The 23,579-nt window shown below is 40.5% G+C and overlaps 1 protein-coding gene across 1 annotated transcript in view; it reads left to right on the forward strand.

Moving 5' to 3' along the window:
• Nucleotides 1-23,579, forward strand: part of LOC310943941 (alpha-1,6-mannosylglycoprotein 6-beta-N-acetylglucosaminyltransferase B-like) — a gene marked incomplete at both ends in the record, with an annotated part of 95,272 nt that overhangs the window by 62,029 nt on the left and 9,664 nt on the right. Inside the window, 3 exons of the mRNA XM_083909637.1 lie at nucleotides 12,002-12,133; nucleotides 21,913-22,046; nucleotides 23,195-23,325. Of these exons, the coding sequence (XP_083765763.1) occupies nucleotides 12,002-12,133; nucleotides 21,913-22,046; nucleotides 23,195-23,325 (397 nt within the window). The remainder of the gene's footprint in view (nucleotides 1-12,001; nucleotides 12,134-21,912; nucleotides 22,047-23,194; nucleotides 23,326-23,579) is intronic.

The raw sequence follows: 23,579 nt of genomic DNA on the forward strand, positions 1-23,579 counted from the left end.
CAATTGCTTTAATTACACGAATGTTCCTGGAAATGTCTCCTACATGCCCGTATACAGCCTAATTTGAGATTTTTCATGACTTGGACTGATTTTTAAAAACATGGCTGACCACAGACACAACGGATTTGTAACCGAAAGACTAGATGATCCAGTCTAGACGCAGGATCACACACTTTAAAACGTTTAATCAAACGATTTCCGGGAGCAGATTCCGTGAAATTGAGATCTCACAGAATCTCGCGAGATTTTGAACGTTGACGTCAGGATATAATCAGACATGGAGGCGGACTGACTGTGTCCTTTCGGTCTGGACTCGGAAGACGGTCTTCACATTCAATCGTGGGGATGAGCTTGTGTTTCTCTCCGGTCTCTCCTTCGTCAGCAAACATTTTATGGCCTTATATAGCGTATGTGGCCTCACTCCATTTCCTCTCCAGTACCACAGATATAGGCCACAGTGGTGACGAGAAGCAGGCCGTCATTTCGTCTTAAAGTGCATCAGGGCAAATGGATCATTTCCTGAATTTCAAAAATGTATTAAAATTATTCCTTCAGAGGTTTACAAATATTTTCAACGGATCCTTGTTCGGGGCAATGCCGACTATTATGATGGAAAATTTCAAGTCATTCCGAGATACTTTTTGTTTTTGAGACTAAAGTCAGCTCACTGTTAAGGTGCATCAGGTCAAATGGATCATTTCACGAATTTCAAAAATCCGTGAAAATTATTCCTTAAGAGGTTTGCAAATATTTTCAATAGATCCTTGTTCAGGGCGATGTCGACTATTATGATGCTACATTTCAAGTCATTCCAAGATACTTTTCATTTTTGAGACTAAAGTCAGCTCACTGTTAAGGTGCATCAGGGCAAATGGATCATTTCCTGAATTTCAAAAATTCATGAAAATTATTCCTTGAGCGGTTTGCAAATATTTTTAACAGATCCTTGTTCAGGGCGATGCCGACTATTATGATGGAAAATTTCAAGTAATTCCGAGATACTTTTTGTTTTTGAGACTTAAAGTCAGCTCACTGTTAAGCTACGTCGCTGTGCTGTTTCGTAGCTGTAACACGACATGGCAAGATAGCTAAAGACAAATGTCATTTTTGAAGAAAATTATATCAAATTGTATAAGCTATTATAATTATTGAGGCCGTAAATGTTTGCTGATGAAGGAGAGACCAGAGAAACAAAAGCTCATCCCCACCATGGACGATGGAGGATAATTGGTCAGATTTCGGTCCCACCAGATCTGGCCCTTCCGACAACTGTGGGTGCGTTCCGATTTCAGGCTGATTTGAACAGATTATCTGGCCAAATAATCGTGTAGTTTGAGGGGTTAACGGACGAGATTTTAACATCATTGGACTCATCGGTCTTCTCGGTTTCTAGTCGAGTGTCGTGTTGGCGTCTCTAAACCCAGCCAAGACCCTCCCTCGCAGCTCATTTTCACAGTAAATATGTAGTGGTGCGAGAGCTAATTCATTAGGGTGTTGTCATTGTTTTGTGATCCGTGATCCTGTGTGAACAGCTTTATATTTACATTAGGTCATTGTCCGTTTCTTTTGTTCTTTATCATCCCATTAGAAGCTTTGACACCGTCTGGAAACAGTGAGGGAGTTCAATAACATTCAAGCCACAGAAACCAATTAATGGTGTCTGTGCCGACCACAGCTAAAAAATGAGGTCGGAGACCTCTTATTATCTCCATTTTCCTGTAGCAGACTTGACAGTGCTTGTTAGTTCTATCACAGGCCTTTGTTATCTCTGCTTTCACTGCAAAGAGAGCAGCTTAAGTGAGCCAAGTCGAGCATAATTGGGTTTGGTGTCTACACACTCTACCTCACCAAGCGTTCTTGGAGTTGTTATGAGTTAAGTGAAGAACCCCCCCCCCCCCCCAAAAAAAAAACAACCATTCAGCTCAATATTACAGTCACTGTCTGCTCTGCTTAATGGTTTAAGAAGTGATGAACTGTCAAAGCCCAGCTCAAACTGATTGTTCCAGATATTTCTGTGCCATCATCGGGGGAAAATTGAGCCATTTCAGGGCAGTCAGCCTTGAAATTAGGTTGAGTGCAGGAGAGGTGTTGGTTTTTCTAAATCTAAATAGATTGCCGTCTTTTTTTCCCCCCCACATTTACTTTTTCTTTTCCTACATATTTTTCATTTTATGATTTTTTTTTTTCCATTTAGTCTCACAGTGTGGGCTTTTGCACACATCACTCCAATCCATCACATTCCATTTCTGGTTTGTGAAGCAAATTCTGGGTAATCACTGTTAAGAAAGGCAGTTAGAAAAATGCACCGGCAGTTCCTTCAGTGAATGTCTGCTGTATCAGTGCTGAGTCTCCTCTTAAACTGACTTTTTACACCTTTGTCACCAGCAAACTTATGTCTGATAGAGGGTTTTCCGAGGGCTGGCGTCTTGAAGAATGAGTGAAGGATTTTAAAATAATTTATTTACATAATAAGCATCTATCAATTGGTATTCACATGTTTAATATTGACTGAAAAAGTCTGGAAAAGTATGGAATTTTGAAATGGAAAATGTGTCACATATCACATAAATTGTCTTGTATACAAATAACTTATTTTGGGGAAGGGAAAGCTCTTCATTTGGCTATAATTTGTCTTTTAGATTGGATTGGACTCAAGTGAACCAACAGAAAAACAACCAAAAAGTCACACTTTAGGGCAATAATTCAATAGCTTTTACATTTTTGTATAATTTTATTCAAAAATGTCCTCAGCCCAGAAGGTGACATCTTTGTTTTTTAAGCACTTAAAGTTAAGCAAATGTTAGTTTTGGGAGTATTTTGATTGTGGTTTTCTGTTCATCTGTGAGTAAATACACTTTTAATTGACCTTTTATATCTTATCAAAGCTGGTGAGTTGTTTTTTTTACCAGTTGTTTGATACTCCATCTCCATCAAATTAAAATCGGTGATGTGTGATGGCACTTGCTATCCAAACATCCACTTGACTTATAATAATTTGCAATTATAAGTTGTTTTTATTTTTTATTTTACACGTTCATCGATTTGCACGTGTGCACCACCGTAACACCGCCTGTCCTTCTCACTCCTTCCTGAGGCTCGGTGGCAGTTTGCAAAGTGGATTTATCTCATCAACTCCAATGTGTGAGAGCATAATGATGTGTATGTCTATTTATATCCACTTATCCAACCATATGCATATATTTGTGCGTCTGCATGTGTGCCCCTCCCCCTCCCCCACTTTGGTACATGTGAGTTTTATTCGTTCCCTCTGGCTTCCTCTGTCACAAGCAATGCTCGCTCTTATTCCTTTTGATTTAGTGGGATTAGGTGTTAAGTTGCTGATGCAGGGGAAACGCACCTGCACCTCCTGATGCCTGAAGCAGAAGTAGGCTTTATCAGAACAGGGTAACCATCAGAACTAAAGGCCTGACCCTTAACCTAAACCCAATTCTGACCCTGAACCAGAGCTTCAACCCCCAAAAATCCCCGTCACTTCTCTTGCTCACTGCTAACAGGTTTTCTCACACACACACACACCCAAAGAACTCAAATTCTTCCTTCTGTCAAACACACAAGCGCTTCATCTCTGACAGGGATGTTGAATCTTTTCCTCTAACTTCTTCTTTATCTCTGACTCATCCCTGTATTGCTCTCTCCACCGTCACCCTGCTGCCCCCTCTCCTTGTGCAGTATTGCCGTTTGATACCTTGTGGCAGCCTTATCTCGCGCTCCCTGCCTCGCTTTGATGATAACTGGCGCCTGTCGGCTGCTTCGAGCAGTGTGTGTGTGTGTGTGTGTGTGTGAGAGTGTGTGTGTGCTGGTGTGTAAAGGATTGCACTAAATGGCCGTGTGTGTGTGCGTGTGTGTGCGTGTGTGGCATGTAAGAGACGAACATTGCCGACAGATTGTCATTCGCTGGTGCAATCAAAGGCTGATGTGGAAATTGGTGATTACATGACTGCATGTTTATGTTCATTGTGTTTGTGTGTGTGTGTGTGTGTGTGTGTGTGTGTGTGTGTGGGCTGTGTGTGTGTTGCTCCAAGCAGGCAACACTGAGAAAACAGAGGATCTGTATGTGGATGTAGTTAAGAGCTGCAACTAACAATTATTTTCCTAATTGATTGATCTGTTTGGTCCATAAAATGTCAAAAAACGTTAATAAGGGTTTGTCAAACCAGGAAATGACGACGTTCTCCAATGTCTTGTTTTGTCCACAAACCAAAAATGATTCATTAAATGACTTTTAATGATTTCTCTGTTATGTGGAGCAAAGAAAACAATAAGAAAATCTTGTATTGATCATGAAAAAAGCTTCAAACCGATGAATCGATGATCAGAATAGTTGACGGTAGTTTGAGTATATGCATTTGCATGACATTAATGTGTCTAGAAGCGCATCAGAACGTCCGCAGTAATTACCACGTGGGCCAGCAGAGGGCACTCTTGAGTGCAGCGTGGCTGTAAATGTACTTCTAATGCAATATTGGTCTATGAGCAAAAATAGAACAATAATATTAAGTTGTTTTATCATGAAAATGGAGGACAAGGACAATCTAAATTGTCCACCTGAATAATCACCAAACCAAATAAGTATTTTGGGACCTTATATGTTCAAAGGTATAGTGTCACGTCATATTCTTCCCCATATTGGTCTCAAATCATGACATAGATTATATCAAGGCAATAAATCGGAAGTGGAACCCTGGAGTTAAATGTCGGACACGCCTCTGCTGAGGCTTGTTTCACGTCATACATTATTACCTGTTTTTACGAGACCTTTTTCTTTCTGCCCGAGGAGAAAATTGTCATGCATACACTTTTGTCAGGCTTTTATAGCGCAGTGACTAAATCGAGTCTTCAATACAGTTTTTTCCCCAGTCACGGATAAAAAAAAAAATCATTCATTTTCTGCATGTCAACATTATGTAAATGTTGTGACAGTAAAAGCGCTGCTGTGTTCCAATCGCACATTTATTTCCTACATGTTTTCTTTTATGCTCAAAACAAAAGTAAATAATCCCCCGTAGTCTGCTCAGGGATGTCTACATCTCACTATCTGGGAGGCTGCAGGTTATCAACGCGAGGATTATGCATGAAAGAAAAATAATTCAAAGTCTTTACTCCGCCAGGAAACTGTGAAATATATAGAACAATTATGCTAATCACTTCCACTCCATTTCCATACAGAGTGGGCAAAGCAAGAGAGAGGGCACTGTAAGCAAAGACGGTGTGAAATAGTCACTTCATGTGACTTTCACCAAAGGTCCAGGTAAAACTTTAAAGGAAATGTGCACATATTATGCAAATGAAGTGCATGATTACAGGCGCCCAGCAAGGATAATGCAGACGTTTAATTGTAAGAATAAAAAGTTTGTAAATGTTGACATAAAACCAGTCAAAGCTTGACGTGCAGCCACAAACCAAGCAGAGAAGAGCTGCTGGATCTCCTCCTTTGTTGTTTGCTGTGTTGCGTTCAATGTCTGGGATAAAAACTGTCCAAATGTGTGGAAATATTATCGGGTTAATTAATTCACACCGCCTTTGTCAGAGCGGCACTGTTGACATTAGCGTTTGTGGCGCTCAAACGATGGGATGCCACAAACCACATTATGCACAGAGCCTGTCACAAGGTTAGCTGTTGTGTACACAGTGTTGTCTGGTTTTTATGTGAAGTATTTGCGCTGTCAACATGTACACTCACAATGTAGGAAGGGACACTAATCTATGCATCGTCTTACAATGAGTATAGACCGAGTAGTAGGAGAATAAAATATCTCTTTGTGTCATTTTTATGTAGAAACACAAATACATTACACACCCGGTATGGGCATAATGACACACATTCCTCCATTAGTAATCCATTGTGGGGTTTTTTACATCGACATGTGCTTTGTGTGTCTAATATCACCATGCTAAATTACTCCTCAAGAGATCAATTCAGTTTAATTGTACTTACTTACTGAAGTAAAGCAAAAATCGCCAATAAAATCAAATAGATTGTGAATATAGGGTTGTTACTTAAAAGCAAGAGAACTCTCAGCGTTAATATTCACTTGGCTGTAATGCCTTTTATATTTGAAGGTCTGAGGAAAACAACTCTGCACAAGTGGAAACATGACAGCTGAGAACGACCTCCTGCCACCAGAGTTTTCCTTTTTATAAAACAACCAAAAACACCTCACTTTGATTAATGACTGCAGCACAGCCACTGCTTTTCCCCCCACCATGTCCTACATGTGTCCTAGTTTTTCCATATTTGGCTGTTTTCTGTTCTGTCAGCAGTGGATGTTTTTTTCGCACCCCCCGTTAAAAGGCTTCGTGATCACCGGAGCATGCCACGTCACTTTAAAGATTAGTCAACAAACACATGAGCAACACTTGTTTCTCTGTGTGTGTGTGTGTGTGTGTGTGTGTGTGGATTAGATGCCAGCCAGGAGTCGAGAGAGAACCTTGGGTAATTGGACTCCTGTGTGACATAGCATGGCACTGGAATTGTGTCTGGGATGGTTGCCATTGTGTGTATCCATGTGCCACAGAGACACATAGACGTCGTCCTCTGATTTCACCCAGAGGAATCAAACTGTGTGTTTGTGCAGTATGTTGGCAAAAGATCGTATTTAGATACAAAAAATTCCTCGAGGCAAAAACTTGGTATTCGTCGATTAATTCCTATCTCGCGCGAGGTGCAGTGTAACCACTGTAAACTACAACTGGCGTAACCACAACAGCACATCCTCAATGATTCAGCTTCACCCAAAGCATCCAGTTGCTAATGCTAACGCCGCCGGCACATGCTAACGTAAACGTTGATGTTAGCTGATTTAATGTAGCTGTACTAGGGCTGCAGCTATCAAATATTTTTGTAATCGAGTCTACCGATTATTATCAGATTAAAGGTGCCATATGTAAGAATGTGGCCAAAAACGGTTACTACATTCAAATTCAAAATACCGAGGTCTTTTAGGTTTTGTTTTCTGACGTAACTGGCAACCCGTGGTTGCTCGGCAGCTGAGACTCTACTGACTGCAATGATTGGTAGACGGCGGTAGGTGGCGCTACATGCCAAAACATGATTTGCAGTCTGCAAAAAAAATGTTTTCATGCAAATATTTTGTCTGTGCTGTTGTTGTTGGTGAGTTCAGTTTGTTATATGATCATTATTCCTGAGTCTCTGTGACATATTAGGAGGATTTTATGGCCAGTTGCTTTAGATTTATTACATAATGCACCTTTAAATAAAAAAAAATATATTTTTATTTTTAAATAAATATAATAATAATTATAGTTTTGTGTCATCCAAAAATATTCGGTTGAATACTCTATTACAAAAATATTTGATAGCTGCAGCCTGAGCACTTTCGTAAATATGCTTTATGAGTTTCACAGCCTGCAATAATGGTCCATGGTGTTAGAACACTAATACTTTAATTTCCATATTAAAAACTTAGTTATAAAGCAAGGAGAGTATTTGTGCTTCCAGCCATCGACTACACTGATTACACTTTTGAGGGCCACGGGAAGAATAATTATAAAGTACAATTAGAACAGTTGTTCACACAGATTAAATAGAATATTTAAAATGCTGATATGTATGTTTGGCCTTGACACCTCGAAGGCCTCAGTGTTTCTCTGCATGCATGTGCTCGCCACTCCTTTCTGCTGCCTGCTTGTTATATTCTGTGTTGTTTTTTGTTTTTTGTCACTAATCTGACATTGGCTGACATTGTCGGTTCATCCAAGAATAAATCTAGACGAGTTCAGGCACGAACAAAAGCATCTTCACTCTCGGCGCTAGTTGAAAAGCTGCCAGAGGAGAATAATTAGAGGGAAAGAGCATGAAAGAAATGGGTTGCAGAAGAAAAATGTCGAGCCAAAGGTGCTGAATTTCATCTGCTATCCTGCTGTTTGTCGGAGTTATTGCTACACGAGAGTCCTGTAGTGTTATATCGTTGGGAATGTCGAGTCTGCAACTTCTGTTAAATTTCCGTTTGGGATACTTCCATTTTCCAAACTCTCTCATACTCATTGTTCCCTCTTCTCTCTCTTATGCAGCCGACAATGGATATTATATTATTATAATACAATAACTGGGGATTTGATGTTGTGTTTGAGTACATTTTTTTCCTTCTCTGCCTACTTTGGTGGCAGCAGGATTGCGTCTCTCGAGGCCATTAGCTTTATTTCCTGCAGTTGCATTTATAATTTCTGGGTTGTGACCGTGTCTTGTTGACAATGTTGGGAGCAGGGTTATTATAGTTAGTTCTTCGTTTTTTCCAATTCATTCTGGAATACAGACCATAACTTTTGATTTAGCTGCAGGTGTTAAAGGTTAAAGAATGCACTTAAAGAGTTTGATCATCCATATTTGGTGTCACACATTCTTTCATCCTTTACAGCAGGGGTGCTCAAAGTTTTGATACTTGAGGGCCAATTTAGGAACCCAACATTGGACTGAGGGCCGCCAAAGAAAAGAAAAGGAAAAAAAAAAACAGAAATAAATCCCATTTGTAATAATTTTAATGACCAGATTGCAGTTGTACGATTTACACTTATTGGTCTGTATCCATTTAACAAGCTTAGTAGCTCCTGGATTAAAACTATCAACTGTAATTCATTGCGGGCCGCCAGAAATGTTTCTGCAGGCCGCCATTGGCCTGCGGGCCGCACTTTGAGAACCAATGCTTTACAGCAACACAATTTCAAACCTATACTAACCTTGGTTGGGAGTTTATCATGCAGATGGTAGAGCCACTGTTTTGGATATTTGCACTTAGCAGTCCATGCTACCCTCGCTACTGCTGATGCTAATTGTGCACCGTCACTCAGAGGGAGCTGCCTCAATTGCTGCTCTGAGATGCACTGGTCCGACCTCACATCTCCAAGATAACCTGATGTGTCTCAGCAGCTTGTTTTTTATTTTATTTTATTTTATCCCTGCAGCTCTGTTCGTCAGCCACTGCTTCAAGGCCGACTGCCAGAAAATCTCCAGCTGTCGCTCTCTCTCTGTCACAGATTCACCTCTCAGTCTTTCAGGGGCAGTAATGGTTGAGGGTTTGACGACATGTTTAACTGCCAACTGAACGCAGACGTGACAGACGCACAAACACGTGCGTTTTCACAAATCCAAGAGGAATAATCGTCTTTTTTGTGAATTTTGTGTGTATGTGTATACTTTTTGTCAAAATACTTAATTATTATGTCAATTATATGGTTTATATCACATTGTATGGTATAAAATAATGTGTTACAGGACATATGGTGGGTAACTTCTTAACTGCTCGGATGCAGACTGATATTAAATCTCCTAAATCCACTGATTATATGTATGTAAATATTTTTGTACACAAATAAGAAGACAAATAATCTTTATTTACACAATGTCTCCATTGCTGTGCTGTCAGTCCTTTAATTAACATCTGTATCCGTCTTCACTTTTACTGCTTGATCGAGGATGTTTTCCATCAATCAGCGACATGTCCATATGGAGAAATGACGTCCTGCTGCTGTTCTTCGCTTTATGAAACTCTCTTATTTGCATGTTTTCACTGCTGCCAGTAAAAAAAAAAAACATGCAAACCACCGCCTCACAACACAATTGCATTAAATCAGCCTTTTGTATGAAGCGCTGCAGCCAATGGGACTCCGTTGTAAAAACTAGCATCGCAAAAATGAAATTCACCGGGGTCCAAATTGCATTACAGTCTCCATTAGCCTTTGGCCTCGTCTGTCACTGGTATGAGAGCTAAGTAAGTGCTCGCCGACCACTCACAGGTCACATATCCAATAGCAGATCTGTCAGCACGGCAACAGAGGCCGTTAAAGTCGATAAATGAGCTGAAACTGAGTCAAACAAGGACTTAAACCTGGCCACGGTTGTGTGTGTGTGTGTGTGTGGACATCTTTTTATTTTTGTCTGCTGCACTCAATCCAACAACCAGTTTGTCGATTGTGTTACATGTTGCCGTCTCCCCGTCATCTGCCCTCTGGCTTGACATTGATTGAATGCAGATTTTACTCATTAAATAATCATCTGCAAACACACACAAACAAACCATTATTATGGTGTTTGGGAATTAGATTGTGTTACTTTGACATGAATTAGAAGTAGTTATTTTTTTTCAATCTTAATTCTTGATTGTGAATTTAACCACCTCTGCGTTGGGCAGCTCTTACCTACGCCCAGGAAAGCCTTGCTCAGGGGCACCCCAGCCCTTGACCCATCGTGGGATTTTAATCTGTGACCCTCCAGGTGCAAGCTCAAATCCCTTCCTCTTGCCCATGGACTGCCTCCATGAGAATCTCTAAGTAAGGGAGGATTATTTCACAACTCCACCATCTTATTTAAAGGAGACATATTATGCAAAACTGTTTCATCATTTGAATACTTATATTTGGGACTCTGGAGGCTCTATGAGTCGGCAAAGTGTGAAAAAAGATGTCATGTTTTTGTGGTCCGCCTCAGTCTAAGTACAGGAGATAAAACACGCAATGTTGACTTCCGCACTCATTGCAACATCACGATGACACATTCCTGGAATTGTTGTCTCCGCTTTGTCCCTAAAAAACACGAGAGTGCAGGCGAGGGCAATAGTTTCCTGAAGAGCTGAAGTTGGCAAAGTGTTCTATTCATGTCAGCACAGTGCAGCACAGAGTTCTACACAAACTTCCAGCCTCAGAGGATTTACATTTTATGTACGACGGCAATGTGTTGCCCAGAGTCGGCAAACGATGGCTTTTCTGAATGCTAACTGCTGTTAGCTGCCGTAAGCCTCAGTGATGCTGATGTACAGTAGTTCCCCGTGTCTCATTTGCATTTAAAGAGACAGGCACTCAAAAGAGAGGTATTTGAAGGTAAGCTATTTTGACCAAAGCATGTCACAGACATTTTCATTAGGACACCAGGGAACTAGGTTTATAATTAGAACACAACATGCATGTAAATCCTGAATAACGTCACCGCTTTGCTATATTTGCATACTGCTGTGCTCTATTTCTTTCACTTGTGTAGTGTTGCTCAGCAGGTTAACACCTCCAGATTCAGGGGGGATTTTGAATTAATCAAGGGGGGGAAATACAGCGCCTGTGTGCTTTGTTTTCTTCCGGTGGCTTCTTTAGTGCTAAAATCTCAATGCATAATATATTTGCAAATCTGCAGTTTTCCAGAGATCAGGCGTCAGTCACGCCAGGTTTTCCGCTGATGAAGTTCAGTCTCTGTAGCCGAGTCTCTGTTTCAGCTGACGCTAAATACTGTTTTTCTGCTCACAGAAATTAGTCATTCAGCAAATATCAAAGGTTTCCGGCTTTTGAGCATTTAAAATCTCTTCTGTAGCAGACGTATTGTGTTTTTATACAGTTTTAGAGGTGATTAATATCTGCAGCAGAACAAAAAACAGATTATTACAGCACACGAAATGCAGTGCACTAAGAGTTGGTGTCACGCCTGAGGTGGGTATTATAATAAACTATAACTGCATAGTGCCAAATATTAATTAAAAGATACTGTATTATTATGACTCAGCAGCGTCATGTGATGTAAATGGTGTTGACTCCTGAAAACAGACGTTTTCTGCAGTCCAGACATTTCTCACCTTCATTTGGAGCATTTGAATCTGAAGGCTCACATTTTTGTCCTGTTTCCTGTTTTAAGAAAACACTTTGTTTTTTTTATTTTCTCACACAGCGTGAGCTCGGTGAAGCTTTAAAAAGCACTTTTATTTATCTTTGGAGCGTCGAGGCACTTTAACTGTGCACCTGCACTTTGCAGCAAACTTAGTCCTTCAGCATTGGCGACGAGATGAAGGACTGGGTGTCTTTCAATGTGACAAACTTTTCCGAAATACAAAAACACATAATCACAAAAACATGAGCACCAGCTCTTCACATGTTGATATATTTGATGATTTGTGCTCGATTACTGTGGCAGCTCATGTTCTCGTCTTCACTGTCATGTTTCGCTACTTGTGTAAAAACCCATGTTTTACTTACTGTGTGTGTGTTGCAGGTTTCTTGGCGTGCCTCCAGGCAGAGGCAGTTGCCCACTCACTGGCCCGCTGCACTTTGACCTCATCTACACTGACTACCATGGCCTGCAGCAGATGAAGCAGCACATGGGGCTCTCACTCAAGAAACACAAGTGAGTGGATTTTTATATATATATATGTGTGTGTGCACTTGACTCCTGTGTTCTTCTAAATCCTCCACCTGGAAAGCGTCTCCTCCAGCCTCTAAACATCAATAATGTTGCTCTACGTCTCGCTGTACCTCGTAAACAAAGCCGCGTGTTGCAGTTGTTCTCCTTTGGCTTCCTTCTCGATTCTTACTTTTCCCATTTTCATGTCTAAAAACTGCTGCCTCTTGTGTTGTTGAAGGCTTTCTTTGATCAGGACTCTTTTTCTGGAGGTGGAAACTCTGTGATTAAGTCTGTGCTGCGCTCGCAGTCTGAGTGAATTAAGTATTTTGTTAGCGTCACCCTTGTGTCTGCAAAGATGTGTTTTATTTTTGCACACGCTAATTAGTGATAGTGAATTTGACCCCTCTGTGTTTAACTCATCGCCTTGACTCTCCAGTTACAACAAGCCCAAATCCCTTCCTCTTGCACACAAGCAAGCAACGGAGGGTTATTTCATAACTCGATCTATTGTTTGTAATTGCACTCCACCGTTTTATTTTCCTATTTAAAGGTCATGCTGGTTGTGGTTTATAATTTGGGTCACGTGATGCATGATGTAGTTGCTGATAAATGTCACTGCTTTTGGTCCATTTTCACAGTTTTTGTAAGTGTTGTTCAGCAGCTTCAGGATTCAGGGTGGTTTCAGAGTTCAGTCTCTGTAGCTGAGTCTCTTTGTCATGTATTTGTGTCTGTGTGTGTTGTGTCACTATTGTGCTGTCAGCAGTTTGTTAGACAGGGAGATGGGTCTTGTGTTTGCTGTGCTTATGGATTCATTCATTATTTATGGTCATAAGGTGGACACGTCTCTGTCTAGATGTCTAAACTTAAGTGTTAAATTCACATTCATTCACTTTTCCAGCTTTAACAAAATGGAAATGCGTCCTATTTGCATGAATCAGACACGCGCTAACATAGCTCGTGTCTCCCTTCTCGAACCAGCCATCCATACAACTTAATTACCTTAAAATCAAAACACACACTCTTTTCAAACACTCGACGTGTTGCGTGGTTTGGCATAAATGGATGGAAACGGGTCACTCGCACCTACTTCCTGTCATGCTTCATTACTCTGCACTGCAAGAAAAACGAAAGTTTTACATGATATTACGTGATATTGACATCTTTTTTCACATATAAAGTCAATACACAGATGTGCATGTGCTGCACGTTTTTGTGCCTTCTGCTTTTTTGCATGATTCGAAACATGGAAACCTTTTTCAACCAACGTCACGTTCATGGTGCCAGACTCACTTAGTAGTTCACAGTGGAGGAAAAACATGTGTCATCTGCGTGTGTGTGTGTGTGTACTGTTCATACTCGAAGTTTCATCTAAAGAGACCATTTATAAAAGACAAAAGCTTCATATAAAGTTGGCGAGGAAGTCGATCTATTGCCACTCTTGTGATAGATGTAAGTTTATGAACAGCAGCACACACGCGCACGCACACACACACACACACACACACACACACAGAGTAGTTCTTTACCCGTTCCTGATAACTATCAGCTTATTATCACTGTTCTTTGAATGCATTCGAATGCTCAGCAGGAGGGAGGCAGTTAAACTAGAAGAATTAGGTGAAAGGAAAAAAACATGTTTAATGAGAAAAAGGATGGGAGTTTTTTTTTTTTTTTCTTTTCTTGCTTTCACAAAAGTCTGCGTAATGAATTCTGGCAGCCGTGCAAACACAGAACAATGAGGCCATAACAGTCATGAGACTAAGGAATATTAATCAAAAATATGTCCAAAATAGCAATTAAGTGCCATTGAAAACCCCATGTAGCACAGAACATGAGTCACCGTTATTCCCTTTACAAAGATCTTTAACAACAACAACAACAACAACGACGTGACTGCCGTTTATTTTCATCACCTGTGAGTCGAGTGATGTTTAGATTAAGTCTATTTATTTATGACGTTTTTGAACTGGCCTCTAGTATAAGAGAGTTACTTGAGAGTATTTACATTAAACGATAACACAACAATGCTACTTACAGTACCGTCAATGTACTTAAACTAGTGCTGAAAGTGTGGTTTCAGATGATGAAGCATTACCAAATGATATCGACTTATCATTAAAAAGTTATTCCGATGTGTGTGTGTGTGTAGTTCATGTTTCAAATAGGCATAAAACAAAGAATAATCCAAAATATAACAACTAAATTACAGCCTTTTCGATTTGAAGAAAACAAACAATTGTGCAGCCCTTTGTTAAAGCCAGTCAGGTGCACACTGATGATGTTATATCAAAATGTGTAGATGCACAAACAGGAATAACTCGTGTAAAAACAGTGCAGTGAAGGTGAGACTTGTGTGGAACAATGATACAAAAACAGGAAGAGAAAACACTCAGATTGAAAATTCCGCTTAAGGCTCGTCTGCTCGCAGCCACCAGCTCTTTGCCCTGCTGTCATCTTTCTTGGTCTAATAAATTGTCAGCCTTATCTGCAACCCCCTCCCCCCCCCCTTTCCTGTGATGGCAAAACTTGACATTTAAAGTTCCTGGTTCTTGCTCCAATCACGACGACTCGACAATAAAAGATCATAGAAAAGAGCACGCGTACAGTATATAGATATAAATACTTGTAAGAGGCCAAGTGAAAGAGGTCGTAACACAGTGAAGGTTCAGGAATACACAAAGAGAGTGTACTGCAGAGAGACAGAGACGTACTACACAACAGAGGCTTCAAGAGTCAACGCCGCACATAAAAGGCTGCTCCATGTATTTTTAAAATCCAATTATGAGCGAGAGAAATGCATTACGGTGTCGGTCGGGGACCCATTTGTCCAGCACACAACCTGTTTTGGTGTCTCCCTCTTTGTCTCCTCGTCTTAAACACACACAAACACACACAGACACACACACAATCCCACACTTTCCCCAGACGGGATGCCAGTCAGCCTGCAGTGTGCACCTAATTGCTTGCTGAGGTCAGCGGTTTCCCCCGCTCTGCCATTATCACGTGGCGGTGGCTTGATTCCTGCCTTCCTTCACAGGATGTGACTCCCCTGTGCTTGTGAAGGAATGGTTTCTTCTTTGTTTGACCACGAGCTCACAGTCGTAGTGATCAGCAAGCAACACAGGTGGAATTATATCTTTGGGGGTTTTACATGATTGGTTTGTAGATAATAAAGTTATGCAGTGATGCGTTACAAGTCTTCAAATGTTCCAATTCGAGTGTATCACATATACGTTCACGCTAGCACACTTTGCGTTGCCGCGATTACACGACGGTTTGTGCTCGGGAAAATTCCAGCCTTTTCTGAAAGCTGAGAAGTTGCACGTCAAAGCCGAACCATCACGGTTATTACGGTAATTTCACTCACGCTGTTCAAATTAATACACAAGTTAATACACTATTTTAGCATAAAGAAAATTGACAATAACGGCCAGATATTGCAAAATTTCTGGGGAAAATGGGCAAAAATCAAAGCCATCATGTGGTTATTACGGTAATTTGACTCAGCAAATCAGCGTCTTTGTCACCAGAGAGGGATAAAAGTCTGTTTCCTTTATTTGGCCTGTTTTTAGACATCGAGAATGGCATTTTAAACATAGTATTGTTCAAATGTAACATGCAAAATCTGGTGTTCATTACTACGCAACTACAGTGGGGTTTTTTTGTTTGTTTTTCTTAAAAAGTAAAATATAACGATGTATGACAATAACGGCCAGATATTGAAAGTTATTCTGGAAAAAATGGGCAAAAATCAAAGCCGTCATGTGGTTATTACGGTAATTTCACTCGGCAAATCAGCGTATTTGTCACCAGAGAGGGAAAATGTGGGAAAAACACCTGTTCATAGTTTCCTTTCCATTATTTGGCCCGTTTTTAGACATTGAGAATGGCATTTTAAACATGTTTTATATTGTTCAAATTTAGCATGCAAAATCTGGCGTTCATGTACAACTACAGTGTTTGTTTTTCTTCATGTTAAATTCTTAATACACTATTTTAGCATACAGTAAATGCATGGGCAAAGAAATCACTCACAGGAAATGTTACGGTTAAAATTAGCAAAATGTTGAGGTTTACGTCTTAAAGGGTTAATTCGTTACCAAAGAATGTGGCCTCAACGGTTTGTGATGTTTACACCATGATGTATTTCATCTAGCTGGACACAGAATGCAGTCGTGGACGAGGCCTTTTTCCCAAATCCCCATAGGTGTAGAACAAGTCAATGTCATATCTTTTTATCGCTCTCGTTCTCCCTCTCTCATCTTGTTAGGTTACACCAGACCTAGTTGAGCCCTCTGCACTGAACAGGATCATTAATCAAGTGCGCTGAGCTTTGGGGCCCTTCAGCTCCCTTTAATTACTTTTGTTTTATGTTCCCACTAACATCCACATTCATTTATTATGCCTGGACAACATGGTGCTGTCCTGTGTGTGTGTGTGTGTGTACACTGTCGTTAAAGATGCTGATAGCTGATGAGACGCAGTCTTAAATCACACCCACTCATTGTATAATAGGACTAGCGTATTGATTTCCTCCGCGCGGTGAATTTATTGCCGCTGCTCGAGGTGGATTCGGAGCAGATATCCAGGGGAATGCCCAGGAAATAATCAAAACAAACCTCCTTAGTAAGACATAAGATGATGGAGGGCACCTGTGCCGTGGAGCGTGCCGACACCGCGGGGACGCATCATCGCTAACAACTCCGCGTTTAAAGGAAAGGGAGTCGATTTCGCGGCGATAACGGTAGCTGTTTTTGTTTTGATTCTTTGAGGCTCCCTGTCGCTTCATTAAGGTGAGCTAATGATTCTTTACAACGTAATTACGGCACTAAATTACTATTGCTTCATCTCCAGTGGGGTTGTTTCAACAACAACAAAAATGTAATGTTACGTAAAGAGTGATTTAGTGACTAACTATAATGTTGTTAAAAGGGCCCAAAATGCAGATGTAGGACAAAGTTGTGTTTTAAGACGAGAAGAATGAAATGGAAAGTTCTGTCGGCCGACAAGGCTTTATTTTCTTTGCAAAGAAAAGGTCAATCTACACAGCAGTACCTGTAGCTGGAGAAAAGACCAAGAGCATAGTGAGACCTAAACATTTATACCTGGGGAACATCGCTTTTCAGATCCATTTGTCTGGGAAGGGGTCTGCCTCTCCAGGCCGTGCTTTCACACCCCTTTGACTACGGCAGGTATCGGGGGGGGGGACTCCCACAGAAATTAGGAGACGTAGAAAGAAGCATTTGGACTTTTGAGACAAACTGGAGCACAAACACCAAGTGTGACCAAGCGGTGAAATAACGAGGAGAACTTCTCGGTGTTCAAATAAATGATCTCACAACGTACGACAAGTGAGCATCTACTGCAGTCTTTTAATGTCTTTAATGCCGAGCAACATAATCACTGGACTGTTCTTGGGCTTCTTTCCAAATCATGTTACTCCACAACATTTGCAGTTTCCCTTGATTAATAGTGCGCCTGTTTTCACAGGATAACACAGCGAGTTCAGACTAATGAGTAACACACAGTATAACTACGCTGTAGCAGCTGAATGATGGATGGACGAGTGTTGTGTGACAGCTTCTATCTGCACTCTCAACTAAAATAACAGTATGAAGTAGTTTTTGCGTATAATTAAGCATTTAAAATGTATGTTTATTCGCGTCACATCATCAGGACAAGAAAAGTTAAAGGACCTAGAGACACTAAAATGGTCCTGCAGCACAAACTGAGTTCTAAGAATGAATGAAACGCTGGGACTGAGCCACTTTAGGCAGGTGATGAACCACAAAAACAATAGTGTTGGCACTACAGCATGTTTGTGTCAATGCGTGTGTGTGTGTGTAGCTGCCGCGAGCGAGCACTTCACAAATTGCAAAATGTCAACAATCGCAAAGAGATACCGAATCAGCAGGAAGGATGATTATCAGAGGCACGGCCGCCTCATTCAGACCTCGTCCTGTAGTCGTGCTCGTATTAGCCGATCGCTATCAGCCGCTTCATTGATGATTCACTGCTGGTCGCCTCGTGTCCACTCATATTTAAATACACACGCACACACACTGTGTTAATTCTGTATAATCCTAAAACCCAGTCTGTCTGCGCTGACTCACCTTCATGCCCTTCAACCCTGACCTCGCTCTCTCTAATGTGCTTATATTCTTGATATCATTAAGTAAAAACAATATATTGAGTAAATTAGCCTTCTAACCCTCAGCAAACACACTACACACACATAAACACACACATCTTCCCAGTTGTTTATATTAACGATGCTCATAGTCTTGATAAAACAGAGCTTTATTTGTCTTTTTTAAAAAGTAGAAAAACCACAAAACCAGTGTCCGAGGACCAGAGAGAGAGATGTGATGGCTTAGTCGTCGTCAGTGAGCTGGAAATGTTCTGAGCGCTGAACCATGTCGTGATTTAAGAAATAAACAGGAGGTTTTTCTTTGGTGGAGAGTTTTGTCCCTGTGAGTTCATAGTGTTCATTCAAGTGTTCATAGTTGTTAATATAGAGTTTTAATGAGAAATATAACAGGTTGTATTTGTTAATGGACCGTAGGAGATTTATTCAAAGCATTTCATCTGTCCGTTTGGAAGCAGCTGTGTCAAATATTCATATGTACGTGAGCCTCATGTGGAGGATAAAGTGGTAGAAGATGGAGGGATGGACATCATATGTTCTGCCTAATGATGAATGAATCGATTTATCGTTTTCAAGCTTTTTCCATGATTAAAACAAGATTTCTGATCGTTTTAGCTTCTTAAATGTGAATATTTTCTTCGTTCCTTTGCTCCACATAACAAAGAAATCATTCAAACTCAATCATTCAAGGTTGTTGTGCTTTTGGCTACAGTGAGCAATGGCGTCCGAGAGAGAAAGAGAGAGAAAGACTGTTGTTGTTGAAACAGTGGCCGTTTCTCACTTTTCTGTGTCACGGAACGCAGTTTTAAGATAATTTGAGGCAAGAAATTGGCCATTTAGAGTCTAAACATGTGGTTTGTGTGTTAAGATATGACGTATTTATAGTTTGGCAGCGACGTTGTCGACGGTGATCAGCTCCGCCGCTGTGGACGCTCGGTGCTCACTGTGAGCCGGTACAGAGCAGCGTTAGCTCGGCCTGTCCTGAGGACCAATCGCAGCCCTTGCCGTCTCCGTTGTCCCTGGACGGAGTGACGGACACTTAAAAGATATTTTGTGCAGCCGGACGACAGGCTCTGCGTCGACGCAGAGGTACTTTACGCAGGAGTATAAATTGTGTTTTAGTTTGCTGCTCTACATCTAAACTGTGTTGTCCGGGTTCTTCTCCGTCGCCACAGGTGAAAACTGTGGGTGACGATATTGCCTCTCATCTTAGACGACTGTCGAGCTTTGCCGAGCAGCCGTTTAACCCAGATTAGCCCCCCCGTACTCTGATGTCCTCATAGATATTCAGCTCAACCACTTCTCTGCTTATCCTCTCTTCTTACACTTTTCCCCCTCTCTCTCTCCTTCTCTCTCTACTCTCGGGACCTCTTATCTTTGGGTAGCAACATTTTCACCATTTCAGATCTGGCAGGAGGCTCTAGAGGAGACGTGGGCGGGGGACATTTGTTTTTAATAATTTATCGTCAGCTTCTGTGGTCCAAGAAAAACGAGAGATTTTCTGAAGATTAAAACAAAAGAGACGAGAGCGTGTTGCTCAGATGAGCTTTAGTTCTGTTCATTTAAAGTCGGGTCTTTTTGAAGCTGCGGTTTGATTTGTGTCAGGCAAGAATAGAGTGTCACCTCGTCTTGAATAAGACACGCCCCCCCTACTGTCCACTTTTAAAACGCATCTCAAAACCCATTTTTTACTCTTTGGCTTTCGACCCAGTATGAGACTTTAGTTTTTATCTGTTTTATAGTTTTATTGTATGACCTGTTTTTATATTTTCTACAGTATTTTATAGTTTGTTCTTAGGTCATTAGGTCACATGTTTGTATTAGTGCTAATCAAGGCTTCAGGTGTTGATTCTGGATTTAAAATTTGCACAATTAGCATTTTATGCACGATGAATTTAACTTCTTTCTGTCAGTTTTGCTGAATACCGTGCATGTGAACACTTTTACTTGTTCCATGCAGTGTTGAACAAGGCCTATACTTTGGGAATGACTGATATAAAGCACAACAGCCGTATGCCATGCCTTAAGTGAGATAGTAATGTGCACGTTGTGACGTAAATATATACGAGAATATCAGCAAAAAACAAGACGTGTGTGTGTGTGTAGCTCCAAGACCAAAGATTTGCCAGAAAAGAGTGTGTGTGTGTGTGTGTGTGTGTGCGCTTTTTAATGAAGTATAGAGAGAGGCAATAGCCTGAGTGTTCTTCAGGCACTTCAGTGTTATTGCACTATTTCACATCACTCTTTAGTTTATGCACACACACACACACACACACACACACACACACACACACACACACACAAACAGAGTTATCTGCCAGGAAAGAGCCTCACAGATCTGGCAGTGGAGCCTTTAGCTCTTGTTAATCACTCGGAGCTCCACAGACTGTCCAGACTGAACACAGCTCAGTGAGAGACTCCATACTGAGCAGTGGTTTGTGTGTGCGTTTGTGCGTTTGTGTGTGCGTATAATTCTAAATGTGTTGTTCATGCACCGCTTCACGTACACTTTCCCTTATCTTCGGCGAGCTCACTGCTCTATCCTTCGCTCCTCCAAACCTCTTAACCTCAGTGATTTCTTCTGCTTCTCATCTTCATGTCAAACCTCCCACGCTGCACTACACAAACAAAGCTGCTGTTGCTTTTGTTCTTTCTTTTTTTTTGGCTTCCGTTTTGACATCTTTTCAGATATTATTCATGACGTTGTTGTGCTATTGGTAGTTTTACTGCCATGGAGACCTGATTGCTTTTTCTAAGACCTGATGAATGACGATTTCATTGCAAAAGGCCACATTAACTAACATGTAGTTTAGTCAGAATCTTTGCACTGACTTCCAGGTGTGTCCATTAAAGAAAATAGGTTGTGCTTCAGCAAGCAAAATGTGAAATTATACAACTTAAGAGAAAATAAGAAAGAATGAAGTTTGCATTTGCAAGCATTGCATAAACCTTGGTAATGAACTGTAATGTTTAAATTACTTCAATACATCCAATCCAAATGTACTTATATAAGACATTTGCATAAATACATAAAACAGGCAGACATAAACTAAAAGCAATATAAAAAAAACAATAATTAAAGCAATGGATATATGTATGTGTGTATGTGTGTATATACGCATGTATATGTGTATATATGTATGTATATATAATATATATACATACATATACACATATGTATGTATGTGTGTATACGTGTATATGTATGTATGTGTATATATATATACCTGTATGTATGTGAGTTTGTGTATGTATATATATGTATATATATGTATGTGTATATGCGCATGTGTATGTATATATATGCATGTGTGTATATATATAGGTGAATGTATATATATATATATAGGTATATGTATGTTAGGTATATATATAAATATATATATATATATATAAATATATATATATATATATATATATATATATATATATATAGGTATATGTATGTATACGTATGTATGTATATAGGTATATGTATGTATACGTATGTATTTATGTCACATAGACATCATGAACTACAGTGTTATCAGGAAAGCTGTAGTTAATGACATCTAACACAGTTACTGTGTATATAAACATAAACTATTGTCATACTTTCCCTGACGTCAGAGTCTTTGTGTTGTATTTTTTGCAGATGTCACATCCGAGTGATCGACACCTTCGGGACGGAGCCGGCCTACAACCACGAGGAGTATGCCACGCTGCACGGCTACAGGACCAACTGGGGCTACTGGAACCTCAACGCCAAGCAATACATGACCATGTTCCGTAAGCAAAACCTCCTTAAATTGAATGTGTCATAATTACACGCCATCGGTTTAGAATAATATAGAGTTTTATAGATCTGTTAAGAGTTCCGAGTCATTATTAGGAGTTGTATCTTCAGGGGTTAGTCGTAGGCTAATTCCTGAAGACTATTTCATCAGATCCTTGTGCATTATTCATATTATATAGAATACACCAGCATTTTTGCTAAAAGAATTTGAATATTACAACTTTAACTCATAAAAGTTAACCTCACCTTATCTGTTCTATTCTGATATGATGATAAAAAAGAGAGATGTCTATTATTCAGTGATGTCTGTGACTCTCTTTGACAGGTCTGGCTGCTTACTCTCATTAATTTGACGTATTTAATGCCGCTATTTTCAGCAATACCAGGCTGCAGCTGTTCTCCTGCTTTCTTTTTTTCCTCTGTTCTGCGTTTTTCAAAGCTCATACTGTTCGTCGTCTATGTCTTCGCCTGAATTCCTGAATGTGAAACTACTCTTAACTGTAGTGCATGGAGTCGTTGCCAATGAGTTCACAGTGCAGAGGTGGATGCTAATGCTAAAATAAACCTAAATAAATCTGTATAACAGAGGACTGGTGCGGTGCAGGATGTAGCTGTGACTGCAGTGTGTTGGTAATTACGTTCGGCAATGGCTCTTTAACGCATCTCTGCTCTCACATTCAGTGCTAACCAGTGTCGTGCTCATTCAGCTCAAGCTGTCACTCAACAGCCGGGTCATTCTAACATCTGTGGCTAACGCTGTACTCGGCTGCGATGTTCGTCTCAGCCTTTATCACAGAGACTTTTATAACTAATGACTGTTTACCTGTGAAGATGCTTGAGTTGAATGGAAATAACACTGCAAAAACAAACCGTGATGTCATTGTTAACGGTGGCAATAACAGCAATGATGATTCTGCCTTTTTAACCAAAGCAAACACGAATGCAATGCTCCTTTTTCTGCTTCACTCCTTTCGTCTGTCACTCACGGTCAAACATTGTTTCTCCCCCTCTTTCTCTTGTGCAATGCTCTCCATTTCTTTCTTCCCTATTACCCTGCCTCTCCCCTGTTGCTTACACGCACACGCACACGCACACACACACACACACACACACACACACACACACACACACACACATTCAGCTCACACACCAGACAATTCATTCATGGGTTTCGTTTCGGAGGAGCTGAATGAGACGGAGAAGAGGAGCATCCAGCAGAACAAAGTCAACAACATGGCTGTGGTGTACGGGAAAGAGGCCAGCATGTGGAAGGTACGCACAAGAAAACACACACACACACACACACACACACACACACACACACACGTTTGTCTGAAAGCATGTATTCATATACAGTTGTGTAGTAATTATAAGTGAATGTGATTGTCGTTAACCTGCTGTCGTCGAATGTTTCTCACACAGTGAAGGTAATGGATGTATGCATTTGCAAATGAATGGAAAAATACAGTAATATAAACAACATATACATGAACATTATGATGCATGAAGATTGTATTTTGTATTAT

Source organism: Microchirus variegatus (assembly GCF_963457635.1).
Source record: "Microchirus variegatus genome assembly, chromosome: 23".
Lineage (NCBI taxonomy): Eukaryota > Metazoa > Chordata > Actinopteri > Pleuronectiformes > Soleidae > Microchirus > Microchirus variegatus.